At 56.5% G+C, this 21,950-nt stretch overlaps 1 protein-coding gene across 1 annotated transcript; it reads right to left on the reverse strand.

The window, feature by feature from the left end:
• Positions 1 to 148: 148 nt before the first annotated feature.
• PTPN23 (protein tyrosine phosphatase non-receptor type 23) lies at positions 149 to 21,264 on the reverse strand. Its single transcript, XM_055558553.1, has 25 exons — positions 21,026 to 21,264; positions 14,038 to 14,112; positions 7,956 to 8,083; positions 7,693 to 7,769; positions 7,148 to 7,197; positions 6,930 to 7,061; positions 6,663 to 6,743; positions 6,442 to 6,573; positions 6,311 to 6,358; positions 5,922 to 5,978; positions 5,782 to 5,840; positions 5,556 to 5,635; positions 5,329 to 5,443; positions 5,175 to 5,240; positions 4,738 to 4,883; positions 4,239 to 4,550; positions 4,009 to 4,163; positions 3,769 to 3,920; positions 3,518 to 3,697; positions 1,727 to 3,428; positions 1,468 to 1,652; positions 1,281 to 1,385; positions 1,074 to 1,212; positions 885 to 998; positions 149 to 815 (listed from the first exon to the last, which is right to left on the reverse strand). Exons 1-25 carry the CDS (start codon positions 21,107 to 21,109, stop codon positions 336 to 338), a joined length of 4,854 nt encoding a protein of 1,617 aa, XP_055414528.1. The 5' UTR covers positions 21,110 to 21,264; the 3' UTR covers positions 149 to 335.
• Positions 21,265 to 21,950: the final 686 nt, after the last annotated feature.

Below are 21,950 nucleotides of genomic sequence, written 5' to 3' on the forward strand. Positions count from 1 at the left end.
AGCTCAGAGCAGCTCCTGCCAGGAGCCATGTGAAGTCACAGAGCAATTACAAGGTTGGGGCGGGGGGCAACCTGGCACCAGCTCTAGACACTCCTTGCATAAGCAGGTCGGAGTGGCCTCCCAGGAGCAGCAACGGGCAGACACCAGCCACAGAACAGGTTTGTTTATTCGATAGCAAAGAGCTGAAAAACAGGTCCCACAGAGGAGCGGAGCCTGACCCAAGACCCGCTACCCCACAGAAGTGCGGGCCGAGCCAGGCAGGGCTGAAGGCAGCAGGAATGAGAGAAAGATGGGCCCAGGAGACGGTGTAGTGAGGACCAGGCGGGCACGCCCGGTCAGGTCTTGTTGAGCGTCCAGAGCGGGTCCAGGAGACTGAGGGGGTCGTCGGTGGGCCGTGCAGCCCGCAGCCCCTGCCCGTTGTGGGCCTGCAGGAAGTCCTGCTTGCTCATGCGCTGCTTACCCCGCAGGGAGCCGTCTAGGGAGAAGGCCTCGGGTGTGAGGGAGGCCAGCAGCTCCAAGGAGGAGGAGGGCGGCCCTAGGCTGGGGGCCTCAGGGACCGGCTGCTCCTCCTCAGGCTGGGGGGCCTCGGGCAGGGGGGAAGAAAGTGGGGGTGGGGAGGAGGAGGGGAGTTGGGTGGACTCTGGGAGGCTGGGGGGCGGCGGGCCGGGGGGCTCCACAGGGCCTGGCAGGCTGGCCACTGGGGAGTCCATGCCCCCAGGAGGCCGGATGCTGAGCTTGGCAATCGTGGCCTGGATGGAGCTGATGGGCACGTCCCCGCCGAGGACCAGGTCCTGGGAGTCCTGAGGAAGGTGATTCTGGGGAGACAGGAGTGGGTGAAGAGGGTGCATGAGGTGCTCAGAGCCCCTGGGAGGGGCCCCCCTCACCTTCTGAGCGATGCCGGTGCCGGCCATGGGCTTGCTGGGAGGGGGCACTCCGTGGCGCTGTAGCACCTGCTCCACGTGTCTCACCACTGCCTCGTGGCAGAACTTGAGGTGTAGCTGCGGGGGCACACGGCTGGTGAGCTGGGGGCTGTCCCCCGGGGGGAGGGCGCATGCCTGCCCGCTGAGCCTCACCTTCTCCTGCAGCATGTGCTTCCTCTGCTGCCGCATGCGCCGCACCAGCTGGGGCAGCTGGGGGATCCCGCTTCCAGCCTCCACCTCCTGCACGGCCGCGTAGAGCAGTGCGAAGGCCCCCGTGCGGCCCACTCCCGAGCTGCGGCCGGAAGACGAGGTCAGGCCGGCCTCGGGCCCGCGAGGAGCCCGCGAGCTGCCCGCACCTACCTGCAGTGGACGACGACGGGCGTGTGCAGCGGGCGCTGATGCAGGCAGTGGGTGTGCACCTCCTGGATGAAGCGCAGCAGGTGGCCGGGGCTGTCGGGCAGGCCTCTGCTGGGGGATGGGGGCTCTGAGCCAGACCCAGTCTGAGCCCACATCACCCCCCGACCACCACCCAGGGCGGCAGACGCACAACTCGGGCCACGTTGGGAAGTGCAGGTGCACGAGGGAGCGCTTGAGGCTCTGGTCACGGAACTGCAGGCTCAGCACCCGCTCCACGTGCGTCTCGGTGGTGCGGACGCTGCTCAGGGCCAGGCTCAGGGCCCCGTGCACCATGGGCTGGCCCCGCTCGGTGGGGAAGTAGCGAGCCACCTTTTGCTGTGGCACAAACAGGTAGTTAGGGCTGGTGTTCCAGGGTCCCCACCGGGCGCCCGCCCAACCTCTCCTCTCACCTTCTCCATCTCGGCCTCCGACACAAGCATGACAATGACCGACACTTTCTGCTCATGCACCATGAGCCAGAAGTCGGCTGCTGTGCCAGGCAGGGGGGCCTGGGTGGCCACCAGGGGGGGGCAGTAGGGTGAGAGCCCCTCCACGCGGCTGGCGTTGATGTAGTCGTCCTTGCCAGAGCGCAGCACCACGCGGTTGCTGTCGTAGGGCATGACGTCCTGGTGCCGGTTCTTGAGCGAGTAGCAGCGGGCAATGGCGATGGAGCGGCCCCGGGCGTCGAGCTCCTGTGCATCTTGTAGCTCCCGCCACACTGTGTCCAGGGCCCCTGCAGCTCCCAGCTGGCCCCGGAAGGCCTCCAGCTCCTGCCGCAACTGCTGCAGCCTCTCAGGGCGCTCATAGGGGTCCCGCTCGATCAGCCGCAGGGCCTGTGGCCGCCGGCCCTCAGCTGCGTCCACCTTCGTGGGCTGCAGCAGGGGCTGCCCACCCCCAGGGGGCTGAGGGCCTCCGTGCTGGCTCTCAGGGCTGGAGGACAGCAGGTCAGCAGCGGCGGTGCCTCGGCGCAGACAGGGGGGCGGCTCTGCTGCAGGGGGCCGTGGAGGCACGGAGCCCGGGCCCGGGGAAGGGGCGGGTGAAGGCACCAGGTGGGGAGTGGGGGCCGGCTGGATGGCAGGCGGGGGGCCTCGAATGGAGAGAGGGGCTGCCTGCGGGCCCAGGGGTCTAGGGGCAGGGGTAGGACCATAGGCCAGGGTGGGGTGGGGAGGCTGAGGGGGCCCTGCGCTGGGGAAAGGCAAAGCCCCGGAGTGGGGGGGTGGAGGGTCCTGAGAGGGGCCGGGGTACAGCTGGGTGTGCAGGGCGGGTGATGGCTGCCCCAGGACCCCAGGCTGAGGGGCGAAGGGGTAGGAGGGCTGGGCGGGCACCAGGCCTGGAGCCTGGGGCGGGAAGACATGTGGGTGCTGGAGTGGAAGGGGCTGGGGGGGAGGCTGGGGTGCCATCCTCGGGGCTGGAAAGCCTGAAGGCACCCCGGGAGGGAAGTGGTGCTGGGCCGGGGGTGCTGTGAGGGGCTGCTTGGGCCCCATCGGGTAGGTGTAGGGCAGGGGCAGTGGCTGTGGTGGGGGGCCCGGGAAGCAGGCCTGGGGCGGGGCCGGGGCAGGGTTTGGCCGCGGGGCTGTGTGGCTGGAGATGGGGGCCTGGACACTGTCTACGGTGGTGGTGGCTGGCTGAACCCCCATGACCAACTCGTGGCCTGAGAAGTGGGGAGGGGGCGCTGAGGGGAGGCCAGTGAGCGGAGGGAGTGGCCCCACCCCCCCATAGGGGCTGCTCACCATGCCGTGCTGGGGCGAAGACCGGGGCACGAGGCCCAGCTCTGGGGCATAGGCGGGGGCCGTGTAGAGAGCTGGTCCAGGGGCCACGGCCACCCCTGGGTGCCCCGGGGGCTGGGGGGCCCTGGGCTGCAGCATCTGGGTGGGGCCTGCATAGGTACCAGGCGGTAAGGCGCCAGAGAGGTAGTGGGGTCCTGGGCCTGCAGAGCTGGGGAAGGGGCCAGGAGGGAAGTGCAGTGGGGCGGCAGCCCCCAGGAAGGGCTCCGGGGGCAGACTGCGCAGCTCCTCAGGCAGGTCCCCGGCCTCCATCGCCTCGCCCTCCTCCCTGCGGGGCAGCAGCGGCTTTGGCGCTGTGGGCCGTGGTGGCGGCTTCTTCTTGAGCTCCCTGTGGGGTGAGCGAGGGAGAAGGGGGAGTCAGAGCCCCCTCAGCCCGGCTTGGCTCTGCAGCTGTGCCCGGGGTGTCCCCACACTCACCTGTCCAGGAGCTGCTGGCGCGTCGCCTCGCGGGCCTGGCAGGCGGACTGTGTGCGCTCCAGGAGAGCAGCCACCTTGCTCTCCAGGTCTGCGTAGAAGTCCTTCCCCTCCTGGGACTTCTTCATCAGATCCTCGTAGGCCTCGTAGGAGGCCACCAGGCTCTGCAGTGTGGAGTTCCACCTGGGGCAGAGGGCGGGAGGTGAGCCGCTGCAGGCCGGCTCCGGGAGGCGGGCCCAGGGCCGGGTACTGACTTCTGGTCCAGGTCGCCGAGCACGCGCCGCACGGCCGCGTACTGCACGTTGGCCTCGGTCAGGGCCCGGAGGACGTTGTCCTGTGCGGCCAGGTTCTGCTCCAGGTACACCCGCAGCTGGTCGTACTTCTTCAGCTGTTCCTCAAACAGCTTCTGTGGGGGTGTGGGGAGGATGGGCGCACAGGGCCTTGCCGCTGAGGCGGGGTGCCAAGAGCCAGCCCGCCGCCCGCGCCCAGCCCACCTTCATCTCCGAGTGGTCGGCCGTCACCAGCACCGCCGTGATGTCGTCTTTCTGGATGAGCTCGCGCAGCTGCTGCTCCAGGGACACACGCTGGTCCCGCATCTCCTGCACCTTGGCCAGGATGCGCTTCAGGTTCTGCAGCACCGCCTTGTCCTCTGGGAGCGGCGGCAGCAGTGAGGCCGGAGCCCCCCCGCCCCGCCCGACTGCCCCGCGGGGGTAGGAGGGCTCACCTGAGCTGAGGGCCGGCGAGGGCAGGGCGGCCCGCACCTGGTCCAGGGGGCCGCTGAGCAGCCGCAGGTTGCCGACGTGCAGGTTCATGGCGCGGTGCAGCTCGCTGTTGGTGAAGGAGGCCTTCTCGTGGACCTCCATGTACTTGGCCCACTCTCGCCTCACCTCTGCCAGCTCGGCCTTGGACGCGGCCGTACTGGCCGCCGCCGGGCCCACCGCCTCCTGCAGCTTCTGTTCCAGCGCCTCGTCCTCCTCCAGGAGGTCCCTGACGTCCTTTAGGGAGGCCTCCACGTCGGTGAACACCCCTGACAGCACTGCGCGTGGGCACAGAGGAGGGGGTCAGCTCCTGGGGCACAACTGCCCCATCACACACGCGTGCAGCTCAGTGCGGGCCGAGCAGCGCAGCCACAGGGCACGGGGGGTGCTGTGCCGGGGGAGGTGGGAATCTCCGACCCTGCCCAGCAGGGGACAGCAGGTGACCTCCACCTGCTCCGTACTCACCCTGCATGGACTGGACGAGGTTCCTGACAGTGTCAGGGCGGACGCTGAGAGCCGCACACTTCTCCATGAGCTGGGGTGGGATGTGGTTGTAGGCGTCGAGGTTGTCCACTGTCTCAGGATCCAGCTGCAGGGAATCCATGAACTGGCTGTGGGGCGACAGGACCAGGTGGGTGTGGACTCAACCCCTCACGTGGAAGGAGCACCCCTCCCCCCCCCAAAATGAAGCAACGTCCAAGGTCCTAGCAGCACAACAGTGTCCCAGCCACCAGCACAAAACCTGCCCTAGGCTCTGCTGGAAACAAACATGAGGCCCCGGGCAGGGAGGCTAAGCCAGGAGCCTGCTGTTCCATGGCCATTCACCACCCCGCTCCCTCCCTCCCTCCGCTGCAGACTGCACTAGAGGATCCCACTCCACCTCCCCACAGCTCTGCACTCACTCCAGGACCTCGTTCTTGTCCTCAATCTTGGCCATCATCTCCCGGAGCAGCTTGGCCTTCTCCTCACTGCAGGGAGGGGACAGACCAATCTGTTGGCAGCCCGTGTCTCTTGAGACATCCCAATTTGGGCTAACAGGGTTGTCTGTCCACTCGCCTGTACAGTGATGAGGCTTCATGCGCTGCCATTGGTACAAGTTTGGCAAAGATGTCAGGGCCCGTAACAGCAGGGTCTGTGGGGTTCACCGGCAAAGGCTTCACCAAGGGGGCACCTGGGAGGGAGAGGCAGAGAGTCCTGGAGACCAGGCCCACCCAACCTTGAATGCCTCTGTTGTGTGACATCTTCGCCCCCTACCCCATCCCAGGCTCCCCTCAGCTTCAGACCTTTCACAGGCTGAAGGGTGTCCAGCGCTGGGACGGCCTCGTGGTAGATGAAATCATTGTCCTTCTTGGCAGAATTGTACCTGGCATGGGAGGGGGGCAGTCTTGAGTGGTCAGCAGGGTCCTAGGACCTCGCCCCTGCCATGTGGGCCCCTGTTCTCTGGCCCTGGTGGCTTCCTCCCAACGATGCAGGCAAAGAACCAGAGCCCCTCGAGGCCCAGAGACTCACTTTCCCCCAATGACGTCCATAGCAAAGCGCAGTGCGTCCTGCACGGTGTCGGGCTGGCCCTGTGCAGGGAGTGGAGCTCAGTACACCCACAGCTGGCGCCAGGACCCCCTTGGCCCGGCCAGGCTCTCCCCCATCATTACCTTGGCCAGCTTGATGGCTTCGTTGAGCTTGTCCAGGGCACTCTGGAAGTACGCAACCTGCAGGGGCCAGCAGAGCCTGGTCCAGCCTTCCGGTGGACCCTGCTCTTCCTGCCTCCCCGACCCAGCCTGTCTGACCAGGAGGTAGCCCAGAGGAGACAGGAGGCTGAGCTGCTGGCTGCCAACGCCAGCCAGCCAACAGCACCAAGGTTAGTGTCCGCTTGCGGCTCTGCCCACAGTGCACACCTCCAGGCAGCCACTCAGGGGAGCCACCGCGCCTGTCCCCTGGGGTGGCAGGGACCGAGGGGTGAAGGACAGAGGGGACCACTCCCCACTGGGGATCCAATGGGGCTGGAACAGCCTGAGTGCCCTCCTGACCCTGGCTTGCTCACCTGCTCCCCGAACTTCTGCTGCTCCTCCGCCTGCTTCCCCATGTGCAGCTGGACGGAAGACACAGCCCTGCTTACTGAGGGGGACACCCCAGCGCCGCCCCACCCCGCCCCCACGCCCGCGGCGCCCTCACGTGGGCCACAGCTGCGAAGTAGTAGATCTTCATCTGGACCAGCTTCTTCCAGTCCTTCTGGATCCGGCCCAGCAGTGAGGCAGTGTCGGGGTTCTCCAAGGCGCGGCAGGCCTCTTTGTAGTAATCCACCACCTGGGGGCCGGGATGGGCTCCAAGTCGGGGACTGGGAGGAGGCCAGGTCCGGCCCCAGTCCCTAGAGGGCCACGGTCCCCCGGGCCTACCTGTGCGCTGATGCGCGCCACCAGGAAGCTCTTCCTGTTGTCCAGCATGGACTTCTCCAGGAGGCACTCCTGCGCCTGGCCCTGGAACGGTGGGTGCAGAGGCCCTCCTTCCTCACCGGGACAGACTGCGCACACCCCTCTCCGCCCAGCCTCCCCTCCAAGCAGCTCCTGACCCACCTGGGGCTCAGAGGGTTGCAGCCCAGGCCCCGGCTTGTCCCTCCCTGACCTGTGTGCCACCGTCCAGCCCCAGCAAGGGCGGCTCCTCACCAGCATGAGGTTGACGTTGAGAGTGAGGATCTGCCGGCTCATGTCCACGCTGTAGGCCTGGGGGAAGTGCTCCCTCAGGTAGGAGAAGGCGCCGGCCGCACACTGGAAGTGGGTGCAGGAGACCTTCATGCCCTGGGGGGAGGGGCTGTCAGAAGCGGAGCCGCTCCAGGGGTCAGGGTTCACTCTGGGGCTGACAGCACGCCACCCCGCTTCCTCACCTCCTCAGACACCCGCTTGTCCATGGCCCCCAGCATGGAGTGCAGCGCCCCTGGGGAGGCAAGGAACATGGGTCAGGGCTCAGCTGTGGCTCCTGCCCATGTCGGCGCCCAGGGTGAAGTGTGGGGTGGCAGGGAGCCAGTGGATCTGGGGGGACGGAGCTCCAGCTCTGCGCCAGGCAGGGACCAGGGGAGGGAAGGGGCCCTCACAGGACTCTGCTCTCCAGGCTGAGGCTGCACCAGCAGGGTTGATGGCTAGGCCAGCCTTGGTCTTCTCCAGCCAGAAGCAAACCTGAGCCACCAGGGGGGTGGGAGGCAAGATGGGGTGTCCAGACAAAGAGGAGAGGCCAGCTCTGTGCCTGGAGCACAGCAGCAACTCCAAGAGCAGGCAGCCTAGCAGAGCCTCCCACCACGGGGCTCCCTGCGGCCCAGGAGGCAGGCAGAGCTGAGGGAGGCAGGACAGGGTCAGGATTCAGGTGTCTTCTGCTGAGAGGGGCAAGGCCGGGCCGGGAGCGAGGGGGCCCCAGGGAAGGGGAGAGGCAGCTCACCAAGGTTGTAGAGAATGCAGGCCTGCTCGTACTTGATGTCCTCGTGGGCCACAGACTTCCCGGAGAAGATCTCAGTCCTGGGGACAGGCCACCACAGTTGTGAGGGGGGAGCTGGTAAAGCGAGCCCCCTCCCAGTGCAGGGCGGGAGGGAGGGGGGCTGGGGAAAACCACCCCAAGCAGCTCCCTATCCTCTACAGCAAGGAAACGGGGAGGGGGAGAGGGGCACCCTCCAGGCTCCCCCGGCTTTGCCCGCCCGCACTCACCAGGTGACAGAAACGGCGGCCTCCTGACCCGAGCCCATGGGGACCCGACTCTGCAGGTAGTGGAGCTGACCCAGGTACTTGCGGAGGACACTGCAGCCCTCGAAGTCACGTGGGACACGGACGGCATTCTGCGGGAGGGTGAGAGGAGGCCGGCCATCATTTGGAGCAGAAGACACGCCTGTGTGCCCACAAATGCCCAGACGGACACGTCGGAGCTGGCGGACTGTGCAGCGTAAGAAACCAAAGGAAGTCCACAGCTACCTGCAGTCACTGCACAACCATCCCGCCAGCCAGACGCTTCCACCAAACCGGCTCCACTTTTCCATAAAACATGCCTTAAAATTTTTAATGTACTTAATGTTTGACCCATATTTCTGTATCTAAAAATATGAGCTACAATAGCCATGAAAACTGAAGACAAGGCTCTTTACTGACATGTCAACATGTCCATAACACATTTACTGTTGGGGAGAAAGATGCATCTAAAAGATAAGCAACATAATTTCACCGTTGAAAATAATTCAGAAACAGAGCCAACTAGTTACACAAAGTGAGAAAAATCTACACAGTTCCATACTGAAGAAAAGTGATCCCTGGATAGGTTTCAGTAGTATATCTTACTCTGTACATACATACAGGGACATCTTTGATTATATTGGTAAGTAAACTCTCTCCTTCAATGTTAGAACGATATAAAATATAAAGAATCAGGCTGCTATACACCTAAAGCAACACTGCTCATCAATCCACTATACGTATATATAAACTTTTTAAACAAAGAAATAGAAGAAGAAAGGCCTGCAGTATTCCCCTCGGGCCTCGGTGACCGGGGCTCCTGTCATCCTCACAGCCTGAGCAGGCTTGGGTCCCAGGGCTGGACCGTCCCAGGGCTCAGGGAGCTGGGCAGTCTGGGGCAGCCAGTGAGCCTTCCTTGGATCTGTACTGCCTGGTCCCCTCTCCACGGGACCCCAAACTCCAGATCCAGGCTGGCCCTCCCACAGCTACTGCAAGTCTACAGTCTGCAGCCCACTTCCAGCCTCCTTCCTTAAAGTCCATCCACAAACCTTTGGCAGCACCCCTAACAAAGCACCTTTCTGGGGTTACGGTGACTGGTGGGTGAAGTGTGAGGAAGTAGTGAGGAAGTAGTGGAAGGGTGAGACGCAAGCCCTTGCGTATTTCTCTGTGCACTTTGCACTCTAATTACAACCCAGGAACCCAACCAACTCTTTCTCCTGAGACTCTGACTGCTCCAGGGACTAAAGCTGGGTCTGAAGAAATGCTGCCATCTTATGGCCGTTTCTGGTAACAACAGCTGGAAAACCTGTGCTTAAGAACGCATAATATTCACAAGGCCTGTGAGACTAAAAAAGACACGTATGCTCTAGAAATAGTGGTCTATGCTCTAGAAATAGCGGTAGGTTAGAATTCGTTAGCAATGGCTTTCAAAAGCCAATTTCCAAAGTAAATCTTACTCATCCTTAGAAAGTAAAAACGCACATAAAAATACCTTCACCACTCCTAATTCTTAAGAGAAGTACAAATCAAAATGACGATGAGGTATCATCTTTCAGTACTCAGCACAAAGCCTACAAACAGTAAATGCTGGAGAAGCCGTGTAGAAAAGGGAACCATCCTACACTGCTATGGGAATGTAAACTGCTAAGAGCCACCATGCTACAGATGCGGTTTCACGAATGGAAACAAGCGACCAACCCGTGCGGCAATCCACTCCCAGGAATGATGCAGAGAACACCATCCTTCAAAAGACACGGGAACCCCAACGCTCACGGGGACACTGTTTACAACAGGCAAGGATGCAAGCGTCCAAAACCTAGAGCCACACACAGCAGACGAGCAGCCATAAAAAAGATGCAGAGCGTCACTGGCAGCAACCTGGATGGATCTGGAGATGATAACACGAAGTCAGTCAAATATGGAAAGAAAAACATTTCTGTAATATCACAGATAAAGAACTGGATACAAACAAACTTGCCAAACACCTACTATTGACTTACTAAACAAATTTAGAGTCATAAAAGGAAAGCTGGAGAAGATGGAGATATAAACATTTTGAATAAGATATACATAATTATACATACATAATCTATGTATGCTTTATACTATCTATAAAGTATATATTATGTATACATATAACATTAAATATGCTCATCTATAAGATGAACAGAAAGATCCAACTGAATAGTACATGGAAATCTGCTCACCACTCTGTGATGATGTATATGGAAATAGAATGGGAGAAGAACTGACACATGCATATGTGGATCATGTTCCCTTATCTCAAGCACATGCACAATTGTAAATGACTCAGAGAATAAAACTGCATTAAAACAAAAAAACCTGAACCAACTGCCTGCTCTGTTCCCCTGAGGCCTCGGTAGCCTACACTGGGTCCCACATCGCCCAACCTGGGCAGGCCAGGGTTCCCGGGTGGGAGTGCACTGGGCGCGAGGCAGTGGGAAGTACATGCCAGAAATAGAGCAGCCCCTGCAGATGGAGAACCTGGTCCACTCTGGACAGCCCAGTAGCTCCAGTTCAGCACAGGGGAACCTACTCCAGAATGTGTAATAACAGCGTGTGAAAAAAATAATCCCGGGGAAGAAAAACATGCATGTTATCACACTACATCAATCAATCAGAGCTCAGGAAAAATAAACATTAAAAATATTCTCTATGCACTGATAAGTTTGAAATGAAATTTAAAATGAACAAAGTGACAGAGTATAAAAATAATGGACAAAAGAAACATGCAGCATAGCTTTACAATGTAATAATATCAGCCCCTGCCCACCCACACACAAAAAAAATAATAATCTGGGCCACTGCTATCAGCATACAGAGACCCGCAGACGATGCTACAAAGTGAACGAAGAGAGAAACAGAAAGGGACCCATCACGGGATAACCACAAGACGTGATGCCTCAAAACTAGTAACAGGACTACGTGACGAAACGCGGGCAGATTCTCACACATAGGCACAGGGATAGGAAACGAGCGGTAAATTCAAAGGGTAGACACAGGTACAACCCTCAAGTAGGGAAAATACATTATCCGAAAAAAGACGCGTGCTACAGCAACGGGTAACCTATTCCACACTGCGGAGTCACAACGTACAAAGGCAATGAACAAGTGGAAAGTAAAAGACAGTTGCATATATCCGGCTACCTCATTCAGGTACACTTGACCAATAAAAAATATGTGTAAAATATTCTACGCATTGATCAGCTCCAAATGAAATACCAAATAAAGAACTAAATAATGAAAAGAGTCTACTACAAGGCCTTCAGGCCTCAGTGACAAGGTCTGGCTGTCGCATGCCTGGGTCTGGGCAGCCCTGGAATCAAGGCGGGACCGCATGGCTGGCTGGGGGAGCTGGGGAGGACAAGTCAGCCAGTAAGCCTCCGATCTGCCCCTGGAGGGCCTGAACCCTCTGGATGGGACCACCAACTGCAGATCCAGCTGGGCCCTCAAGCACTTAAACCAAGCAGGCACTCCCAAAGGACGGTGGAACCTCTGAGCTGAAAGAGGACCTTCAGGCTGCTCCTTGTGCTGGACGTCCCGCCTCCAGCCTCCAGCCTGACTCAGCCCACCCAGGAACGACAGCACCTAAAGGCACCTTGATTCCATGGGGTGGGATGTGTCTTGAGGGTGAAAGGTGAGGGGAAAGGGACCACAGCCCTTCAGGGTTTTTCTGGGACATCCCTCTCTATTTGACAGGCCAGGAGCAGGACTCCTTAAGGCTTTCTGCTGGAGGAACCAGTCGGGCAAGAAAGGTGCTGCCGTCTTGTGGCCGTTCCCTGTAATAGCAGCTTGAAGACCTGTGTGTCTGCTGGGATTGTCAATGACATGTGCCCTCCAGAAATGTCCTGGGGTGGGTGATCGAAACAGAATTCAAAAAGAGGCCCACTTTCTAGAGCTCCTGCTCATGGGGTACAAATTGGACTCGGGCTCTTTTAAATGAAAACTGCCTCTGCATGGCTCATCAGCAGGGAAATTCACATCCGGCTCAGAATGTATATCAACAAAAAGTCTACTGACTAAAACCAGGAGAGAGCAGGGAGAAAATGGAAGGCCCCAAAGATGTGAGGAGAAACAGGAACTGGCAGCAGGCGCTATGAAAACCCGGAAGGAGAGTCCCCAAGGGTGGAACTTGACATCCGTTTCCATGATCCAGCAGGCCCACATGAGGCTGGATATCAAGGGGACAACCATTGATCAAACACACCCACGGATGGTGCCCTTTCCTGAAGCAATAGTACGAATAATGGGACATAGGAGAAAGCAAAATTTCCAAGCACAAGAGCCTGGAAAAACAAATTAGTACAGCTTTACAGTGTAATAGCCCCAACACCCCTTCCCCCCCAAAATGAAATTGGGCCACCCATGAATACCACCACCTAAGCACCTTGATTCCAGGGGCTGGGAGATGTCTGGAGGGTTAAAGGTGAGGAGAAAGAAGCAAGGGACCCCAGCCCTTCAGTGCTTTTTTTTGGGACATGCCCCTCTATTTGACAGCCCAGGAGCAGGACTTTCTCCAAGGCTCCCGTTGCCAGAGTCACCAGTTGGGCAGGAAAAGTGCTGCCATCTTGTGGCCGTTTCCTATAACAGCAGCTGGAAACCCGGTGCTTTGGAACACACTCAGGATTCATTTTCAAGGCTTGCCGGGCTCTCAATGACACGTGCCCTCCAGAAATGTCCTGGGGTGGGTAATCAAAACAGAATTCAAAAAGGGGCCCACTTTCCAGAGCGCCCGTTCACCAGGTACAAACTGGACTGGGACTCTTTTAAAACGACAGCCTAGGAATACTGCCTCTGCATCGCTAATCAGCAGGAAAATTCACATGAAAACTGCAACGGGGTACCTCCTCGCCTGCTCAGAATGGACATCAACAAAAAGACCGCTGACAGTAAAAGCGGGACAGAGCAGGGAGGAAACGGAAGGCCCCAAAGATGTGGGAAGAAACGGAAACTGGCAGCAGGCACTATGAAGACCCGGAAGGAGGGTCCCCAAGGGCAGAACTTGACATCCGTTTCCATGATCTGGCAGGCCCACATGAGGCTGGACATCAAGGGGACAACCATTGATCAAACACACCCACGGATGGTGTCCTTTCCTGAAGCAACAGAATAACTGAGACATGGGCAGAAGCAAAATGTCCAAGCACAGGGGCTGCAGGAAAGAAGCATGCAGCAGAGCTTTACAGTGGAAGATCAGCCCAGCCCAGAGTGAAACGGCGCCACTGGCGACAGACACAGACCAAGACAGAACGCTACAAAGCGACTAAGACGGAGAAGGGACCGTCCAGACAACCACAAGAGGCGACGTCTGAAAACTGATACACAGGAGCTTTGTGGCAAAGGGCGCCGACTGTCACTCATAGAAAACGAGCTTATTTTACCAGAGGTAGACCTAGAGGAAATGAGGGATATATTCAAAGGGTAAGACATAGCTACACACACTCAACTAAGGAAAATAGACCACTGGAAAATACCTATGCTACACCGTAGCGCAACCTACTGTGAACTCTGTAATCATAACTTACAAAGGCAAATTGTGGGTCAGGAAAAAGGTACATTTATTTATTCAATTAAGTCAGTCCCATTCAGCTAGTCAAAATAAACATCAATCCAAGGAGATCAAACTAGTGAATCCTATTGGAAATCAACCCTGAATGTTCACTGGAAATACTGCTGCTGACATTGAATCTAAAAATCTGGCCACCTGATACAAACAGCCGACTCACTACAAATACTCTGATGCTGGGAAAGACTGAGGGCAGAAAGACAAGGACTCAGAGAGCATGAGACGGCTGAACGGTGTTATCAGCGCAATGGACATGAGTTTGAGCATCCTTCAGCAGACAGTGAGACACGGAAGCCTGCCGTGATGCAATCCGTGCGGGCCCAAAGACTTGGATACGACTGAGCAACGACAACAGTTTATTTATTTTCCATCATTATTTTGCTTTTACAGAGGAAAAATGATTGAATTTAAATAAGAACAGTTTTATCTCCCAATCAAACCAATTTTGTTCACACCTGTGTAAAAACACTGTCTTCCTACCTGTCTGAGCAACTCCAGTTTCTTCAGTTCCTCATTGTAGGCTTCTGGGTTCTCTCCATAATTCTTCAGGACAAACTAGAGAGAGAGACAGAGAGAGAGGGAAGGCTGTGAACCAGGCACAGAGCATCCTTCCTGCTCCCGCTTCTGCCCTCGGAATCCCCGGCAAGCACCAGCCATGGCTCAGGATGGAGTCCAGACCCTCTACCACCATCTCATCTCCTGCCCCACTGGGAACTCAGCCTCCGTAGCAAGGCAGTGCTAAGATACTTTCTGGGGCACCCTCCTTTTTTGAGCAAAATGGAAAATACGCCTGCACAACGTGGCTGAAATCCCCTGGCTGGCCCTCACCATGCTGCCGTCCTCCCTACCAAACCCAGAACTGGGCCAGCTCAGGAAGCCGGGGAACTCAGTCAGCTGAAGTGGGATCCTACTGAGCATTTGTAAACTGGCCACGAGTTCAAGCCTCCATTGTGTCTGGGACCCTGCTGGGGCCCGGGATCACCATCGTAATCCCAACCCACCAGCAAATGTCAGAAAGAGAGTCACAGAAGAGTGGGTGTGCAAAGCCGTCCCCGCCAGCCCGCCCACCTGGGGAAAGGGCGCCACAGAAATAAGCGTCCTCCTCGGCGAGGAAAGGCCTGTGGCGGTGTGATGGGAATGATCCAGGGGAAGGGAGGAGGGGAGGTCACTCCGCACATCAGAGGTGGGGTGGCACCCCCCGCCCACGGCAGGGCTGACTCTCGCGGACGCTGGGCACACTCGCCAGCCTGGAGGCGGGGCCTGGACCACCAAGACCAACACATCGTGGCAGCTCCACCACTCGTGCTGGGGGACCTGGCGTCTGGGTCTGCAGTCTGGGGGCCCAGATCCATCACTCCACATGCACTAAGGGCACGGACCCCCAACTCCCAAGGCTCCTTAAGGCCCCAGCCAAGGTCTGTGAGGCGGAGAAGGGAGGGCGCGGCCTGCGCTGTCCAGCGGCGGCCCACCGTCTTCCGGGCCCGTCCCCAGGGACTGTGACACGTGGCCGCGCGGTGAGCCCACGGGAGCCTGGGAGGCTGTGTGACCCCGTTAGCTGCCTGGCAGGGAAGCGAGAGGAGGGGCAGGCAGAGGGAAGCGAGTCCTGAGCTTCCTTCAGCTCCAGATCTCTGAGCCCGACCCTCTTCCACTGGTTTTACCTCCTGCCAGTTCGCTATCCCTGTCCACCTCTGGCCCGGACTCCCCACCCCTTCAATCCACCCCTCATCCAGTGGTCAGATTCGTCTTTCTAACATGACTCCAGTGTTACTCCTGACTTTATATCCTTCTGAAACATACGCACTCCTGGGGGAAAAAAAAAATAAAGCCCAGCTTGCTTTTCTCAGGACAGTGAGATTATGGGGAAAGAGCTGTAATATAAAGGGGAAAAAAAAAAAAATAATCTGAGAAGAATGTGCACAACAGTGCTTCCCCAAACCTCCGGGACCAAATCTAATCTTCCAAGTCAGCTCCCAACAGCCTTCAGCTCCCAGGGACACCCAGCCAACAGTACTCTGGAATGACCGCTCTCAGCTCTCAATGCTTGTCCACATGTTGCCCCCACCACCTTCTCTGCTAAGACTCAGTTAAAGTATCACTTCCCATAGCACCAGCGGCTGCTCTCCCCACGTTCAGAAAGTGCCTCCCTCAGACTGTGTGCCTCCCAGCAGCGTCACATCAGCGACCACCCCCACCCCAAATAACGAGTCTATCGCGAATGGCAGGGGCCTGATTCAATGTGTTCGATCCTCAGCAAATGGTTGCCTTTACAGGAAATGCACAGGATGGATGAACAGACTGAGTAATACCAAAGAAGACACTCAGAAAAATTGAGACGATGTAACAATTTACCAACACTTCTCTCAGTCTCTTTGAAAGACAAGTATCATTAAGGGGGCTAGAGGGGAGGAGACTATTGTAGATTAAGAGAGATTAAAAAAAAAAAGAACAATGACCCTATGAAAACCATGACTGGATCTGAGTTTAGAAAAAAAACAGTTATAAAGGATGTCTGGGGATAACAGGTGAAATTTAAATATAAAACGCAGTAGAAAATGTTTGTGGATTTTCTAAGGTGTGATGATAACAGTACAGTTATACAGGAGAAAATCCTCTTAGGACCTGCTGAGATGGGTAGAACTTACTTGCAAAGGTCCATGGGATATACCTGTGTGTGTGTTTACAGACAGAACACAAATACGGTGCAATTTAACTATTACCATTGTTGTTGTTTACTCACTAAGTCATGTCCAGCTCTTTTTCGCATGACCCCATGGACTGTAGCCCATCAGGCTCCTCTGTCCATGGGGTTTTTCAGGCAAGAATACTGCAGTGGGTTGCTACTTCTCCAGGGATCAAACTCGCTTCTCCTGCATTGGCAGGCGGATTCTCTACCACTGAGCCACCAGGGAAGCCCAACTATCAAAATTAAGCAGAGAGAGTTTGGGCGAGCACTGCATTATTCCTTCGACTTTACTGTATGTCTTAAGAAAACAAATGTCTTAAGAGCTGCTGAGGGAACTCCTGGGTGGTCCAGCGGTTAGGACTTGGCACTCTCACTGCTGTGGCCTGGGTTCAAGCCCTGATCAGGGAGCTGAGATCTCGCACGCCAAGCAATGTGGCCAAAAAAAAAAATGAGTTGCTGAGCTAAATGATACCTAAAAAAACACTTTCTTTACATCATCATTTCTTAGCCTCTTGTTGGATCCTTTGAGAACATGATAAAAGCCACGAAACAATCTCCCTACAAATATTCATCTATGCATAAACACAAGAATTTGCCAACATGTTCAGGGGGTTTACAGACACGCTGAAGCGCGTTCATGGGCTCTTGGTTTATAATCCTCGCTGTGATCTAGCCAATCCCTCACCCCGCCCGTCCCCCAATTCACAGACATAAAATGGGACCTGAGCTACAGGGTAAAACTTGACTATCTATAAATGGGAACATGTTCTTTCTCCGATTAAGTCCCTTCTCACAGGAGGCTTCTGTTTGTCACCCCAAGGCGACAGTAAAAGTGGAGCCCAGAGGCCCCGTGGGACAGAGGCCGAAGGGATCTGAGTGACATCCGAGAGTCCCAGAAACAGGGCTTCAGCTGCCATCGCTGGGAACACCTGTCCCTGCGGTCACGCAGTGGGGAAGGGGTGCGAGATGATGCCTCTGACCGCAGCAAACTGTCCCTGAAGGAGGCTGTCTACCTGTCTTATTCCTCCTCCAAGATCTGCAGCAAACACAGAGCTCCCACCCCCGGGCCAGACACTCGCCCAGTGCCTAGCAAGTCACTCAGCCCTAATAACAACCCAGAGAGGCAGCCAGCGCCGTCGCCACCATTGGACAGCTGAGGACACAGAGGCAAGAAGGTGAGACACTCGCCAAGGTCGCAGCACTAACCACCGACAGAGCACCGACGGGAAGCCCGGCGTTTGGGCTCCAGAGCCCATATTCTTGACCACACGTCAGACCAATCCATTTCTATTTTTTAAACACAGTTCTCATAAAACACCAAAAAAATGGGAAGTGAAAACGAATCTCCGGCCACAAGGTGAGTCAATGGAGCAGAGAGGTGATTTTTTAAACTCTGACAAAATCCTCTATGGCTTGATCACTCACTCCCCCTACTACACAGAGGTAAGAGGCGGATGAAGGTTCACGAGTAAAAGACAGAGACCATCTCTCGGACAGTGTCCCTACAGCACAGACTTCTGCAGGGCGAGAAACAAGGTCTGGTCAGGACGTGAGGGTCGCCATAGAGCCTGAGAAGGCAGGCCCTGCAGTAGGCAGAGCCCGGACCTTGGCAACACGGATTAGGAGTAAGATACGAGAAGGCACCGCCAGGACCCCAGCGCACCCACACAAACGACAGCCGGCTGGGGCTGAGGGCCAGGGGCCCCCCGAGCCCAGCCAGGCTTTGGAGAAGCTGGGGTTCTTTTTTCCTGAGCGAACAATGAGACCTGTGAACAGTTTCATGTTGAAAGCATGTCCAGGGTTCAGAGCCACTGGGAGGAAAAAGCAGGGAAAGAAGTTATAAGTTAAAAATACACAGGCTGGAAAGACTTTTTCCAAAGAGAAACACCAAAACACAGAAGTCCTGGCTGTGCCCCTCGGTTGCTGTGAGACCAGGGCTTGGTTTTCACCTGTAATATGGTGTCATAGGAGCTGCTTTTGAACTGTGGTGAACACTCTTGTAAGAGTCCCCTGACAGCAAGGAGATCGAACCAGTCCATCCCAGACATTCACTGGAAGGGCTGATGCTGAAGCTCCAATACTTTGGCCACTCGATGTGAAGAGTTGACACTGGAAAAGACCCTGATGCTGGGAAAGACTGAGGGCAGGAGGAGAAGGGGCGACAGTGAGAAGGTTGGATGGCATCACCGACTCAATGGACATGAGTTTCAGCAAGCTCTGGGAGATAGTGAAGGACGGGGAAGCCTGGCGTGCTGCAGTCCATGGGGTCACAAAGAGCTGGACAAGACTTACCGGCCGAACAAGGACAATTACCTGCTATGTCTAACTCACAGAACTGTCATAGGACTTGAGCTATTTCCTGAACAGAGAAAGAGGATGCTAAGCTGAAAGTATTGTTTACAATACGCCAAGGCCTGTACTGGGGACTCAAATGCATTAACTCATATTTTTTTTAAGTATATCTTGTTTTTCTCTTTTTATTTATTTTATTTTTGGCTGCATTAGGTCTTTGCTGCTGTGCTCCGGCTTTTTGTAGTTGCTCCGAGCGGAGGCTCCTCTGCTGCAATGCGTAGGCTTCTCCTTGTGGCGGCGTCTCTTGTTGCAGAGCGCAGGCTCTGGGCCCAGGGCTTCAGCAGTTGCGCCACGTGGGCCCTAGAGCGCAGGCTCAGTGGCTGTGGCACACGGGCTTAGCTGTCCCAAAGCATGTGGAATCTTCCTGCACCACAGATCAGACCCATGTCCCCTGCATTGGCAGCCAGATTCTTAACCACTGGACCAGCGGCAAAGCCCCTGCGTTAACTCTTGATGCCCATAAGCTTATAAGGTATAGTATTAGTCCTGTTACAGGTGAGAAAAATGAGGCCCAGATTAGTGAGGTAATCATCTGTAACAGCTGAAGTCACTCAGCTATTAAGCTGAAAAGGCGGGACTTAAACCAAAGTCTGCCTGATTCCAGTGTCTATACTATTTCTGTGACATTACTCTGCCCTTTTACCAAGCAACCAATGGCCCAGAATTCTGTAGGCAGATGAAAGTGAAAGTCGCTCAGTCATGTCCGACTCTTTGTGACCCCATGAACTATACAGTCCCTGGAATTCTCCAGCCCAGAATACTGGAGTGGGTAGCCTTTCCCCTCTCCAGGGGATCTTCCCAACCCAGGGATCAAACCCAGGTCCCCCGCATTGCAGGCAGATTCTTCACCAGCTGAGCCACCAGGGGTAGATGAGATCACCAGATCCTGCCATTCTTTTGCAGGTTAGAAAAATGGGAGAAAGAGATCAGCAACAGCAGTTCTAGAACTCTGAGCCAAATTTCCTAATTCTTGACCCAGGGTCAAGATTTTGTCTCACTTTCTCTAATACTAACAAGGTCTCATTCCTCTGTGTATTCTTTTTACCCCCTATGGGTGATGGGAGTGTTTAGCTTCTGTTCTGAATTTGATATACATCTTGGAATTAAAACAGTAGATGAGAAGGAGACCAAACTTTGGCGAAGAAGTAAAATTTTGGAACTTTAGATCAATTAACCTAATTTCTGGGAAGTCTCCATTGGGGCCTGAGGTTTGATCCCTGGTTAGGGAACTAAGATCCCATAAGCTGGGAAGCTCGGCCAAAGTTGTTTTTTTTTTGTTTTTTTTTTTTAATCTAATTTTCTGCTTTTACAAATGAGGAAAAAGATGCTCAAAGAGATTAAATGATGGACTCAAAGGAATACAAACTGTTAGTGTCTGAAGGAAGGCGGTGGCAGTGTGAACAGAGAAAAGGAGAGCTTCTTGGAAAACTTCTTCCCCAACCCACTTTCTTTCTTTTTTTTTCCTCCACCACCTCACTCAGTGGGGCACCGTCAAGATTCTGGCAGCAGCTACATTAAAACCACAAGGATGTCAACCTGGGCAGCTCCTGGTGGTTCCTTTTCACTTCTGCTCTGTCCTTCAGTGGTGCCAGACGGTCCTTCCCAAGGCAGATGTCTCACAGGGTACCTGATGCCCAGTCGACACACCTGACCTCCCCACAGCGGTGCCTTGCCTCCCTCAACGCCAAAACTGCCCGTCTCTTCCATCCAACTGAAGAATCAACAAAGGACTGCTAGGGTTGTTCTGGCAGTTACAATACTATTTATCCCCTCTGCGCAGTCGCGAAAGCAGTAACGCTCCCCTAAACGACAGAGTTGTATATTTTGGTCCAAAGGGGCTCCAGATTACGGGTCTTCTTCTGAGACCAGACAGAATTGCACCAAGTGTTAGAGCGACTCCAATCGCAGAGGTCAGGCTGGCCGGGGCCTTAAAACACATCCTGAGCCATCCTCGGCGTCCGTCCCAGTCCGGTCGTAGACGGACAGCACAACGAGGGCCAGGCACAGCCTTTCCACGCAGACGGTTAAAGGCCACCCACCGATCCCCCAGGGCGGTGCTGGCGTGGATGAGGGGAGGAGCAGAACTAGGTCCAAAGCGTCATACCGAGGAAGTGAGGTGCCTCGGCGGGGATCGCGGATGGCCGGGGAAGGAATCGGAAAGCAGGTTCCGATCAGACAGCGGGGGCTACCCGGGGCTGGTGGGGTCGAGGGGTGGGGGGGTGGGGGGAGAAGCTCTGCGAGCGCGCAGGGGTCAGACAGGGTGCGATGGGGGGTGCGCCAGGAGAAGGAAAGCCAGCGGAGGCCCCTCCTGGCCTCACCCGACCCTGCGACAGGGCCTGGGGAGATGATAGACGCGCAGGGGGCGTCACGCGCCGGCGGACGGAGAGACGCGGGAGAAGAGGGGCGGGGGCGGGGAGGAGGAGCTGCCCTCACCTTCTTAACGGCTGGCTGAAAGTGGAAGTCACCGGCCTCTTTCAGGTCCAGCCAGATCATGGGCATGCGGGGCACGGCCTCCATGGCCGCAGGCACCCGCCGGCCCCGCGGCCGCTCCCCAAGCTTTCTCAGCTGCAGGCTCAGCCACGCACCCCGCCCCTCCACGCCGGAAGTCACTTGTCACGCGGGGATGAAAAAAATGCCCCTACTGCCTGCTGGGAGAGGCGGTCCCCGCCCGTGCAGCCTTTTGCGCAGGCTCATTTTCCGATGCGCATGCTCAGTTTCTTGCACGCGGGCACGTGTAGAGGGCAAACCTCCAGCCCGAGGCGAAAGGGTTTCTGGGAGTCGTAGTCTATCTGCATCTAATTGCTAAGCCGGGAGGTAACTGGTTTCTTCTTCCTGGCCAAAGTAGACCGCAGGGACTTGGCTCGGGCTCCAGGCGCTCCCCACTCAGGGGAAGGACATTAGACTTGTAGACCCTAAGTAGTGTCGAGGGCCTTGGTAGATGGGGTCAGATGCTGTGGTAGAGATAACGTGGTGGCGGGCCACCCCCAGAAGTGACTTAAAGAGTAGGGGCTGCCTGGCCAAGGAGACAGGGCTAAGAAGCAAGCAAGGCGTTTCACCCCAGGTGTCGAGCTTTGGAACAGAGGAGTGACTGGTTGGAGACTGGCACGCTCGGCTGAGCCTGTAAGACCGGGCACTGCCTAAGAGACGGCCAAGTCCGTTTTTGATGATGGGGAGAGAACTGGTAAATGAAGTGTAAAGCGGAGGGGGAAAAAGAGAGAGAGGCCTAGAGCGATGGGGGTGGGGATGACTATATATAGCCACGCGAATACCTTTCAGTCTGGAAGGGGACCAGGGAGCAGAGAACAGTTATTAGCTCTGAAGAGATGACCTGTAGAGCAAGGATTTTAAAATCATGTGT

Source organism: Bubalus kerabau, chromosome 20, assembly GCF_029407905.1.
Source record: "Bubalus kerabau isolate K-KA32 ecotype Philippines breed swamp buffalo chromosome 20, PCC_UOA_SB_1v2, whole genome shotgun sequence".
Lineage (NCBI taxonomy): Eukaryota > Metazoa > Chordata > Mammalia > Artiodactyla > Bovidae > Bubalus > Bubalus kerabau.

Bases quoted from the DNA above. Each gene is read 5' to 3' on its own strand.
- PTPN23 (XM_055558553.1), bottom strand. From the start codon at position 21,109: ATGGAGGCCGTGCCCCGCATGCCCATGATCTGGCTGGACCTGAAAGAG. The intron at 1,386-1,467 runs GTGCGTCTGCCG...ATCCCCCAGCAG, and splicing joins TTCCCAACGTGGCCCGAGTT to AGGCCTGCCCGACAGCCCCG. The intron at 999-1,073 runs GTGAGGCTCAGC...GTGCCCCCGCAG, and splicing joins AGCACATGCTGCAGGAGAAG to CTACACCTCAAGTTCTGCCA.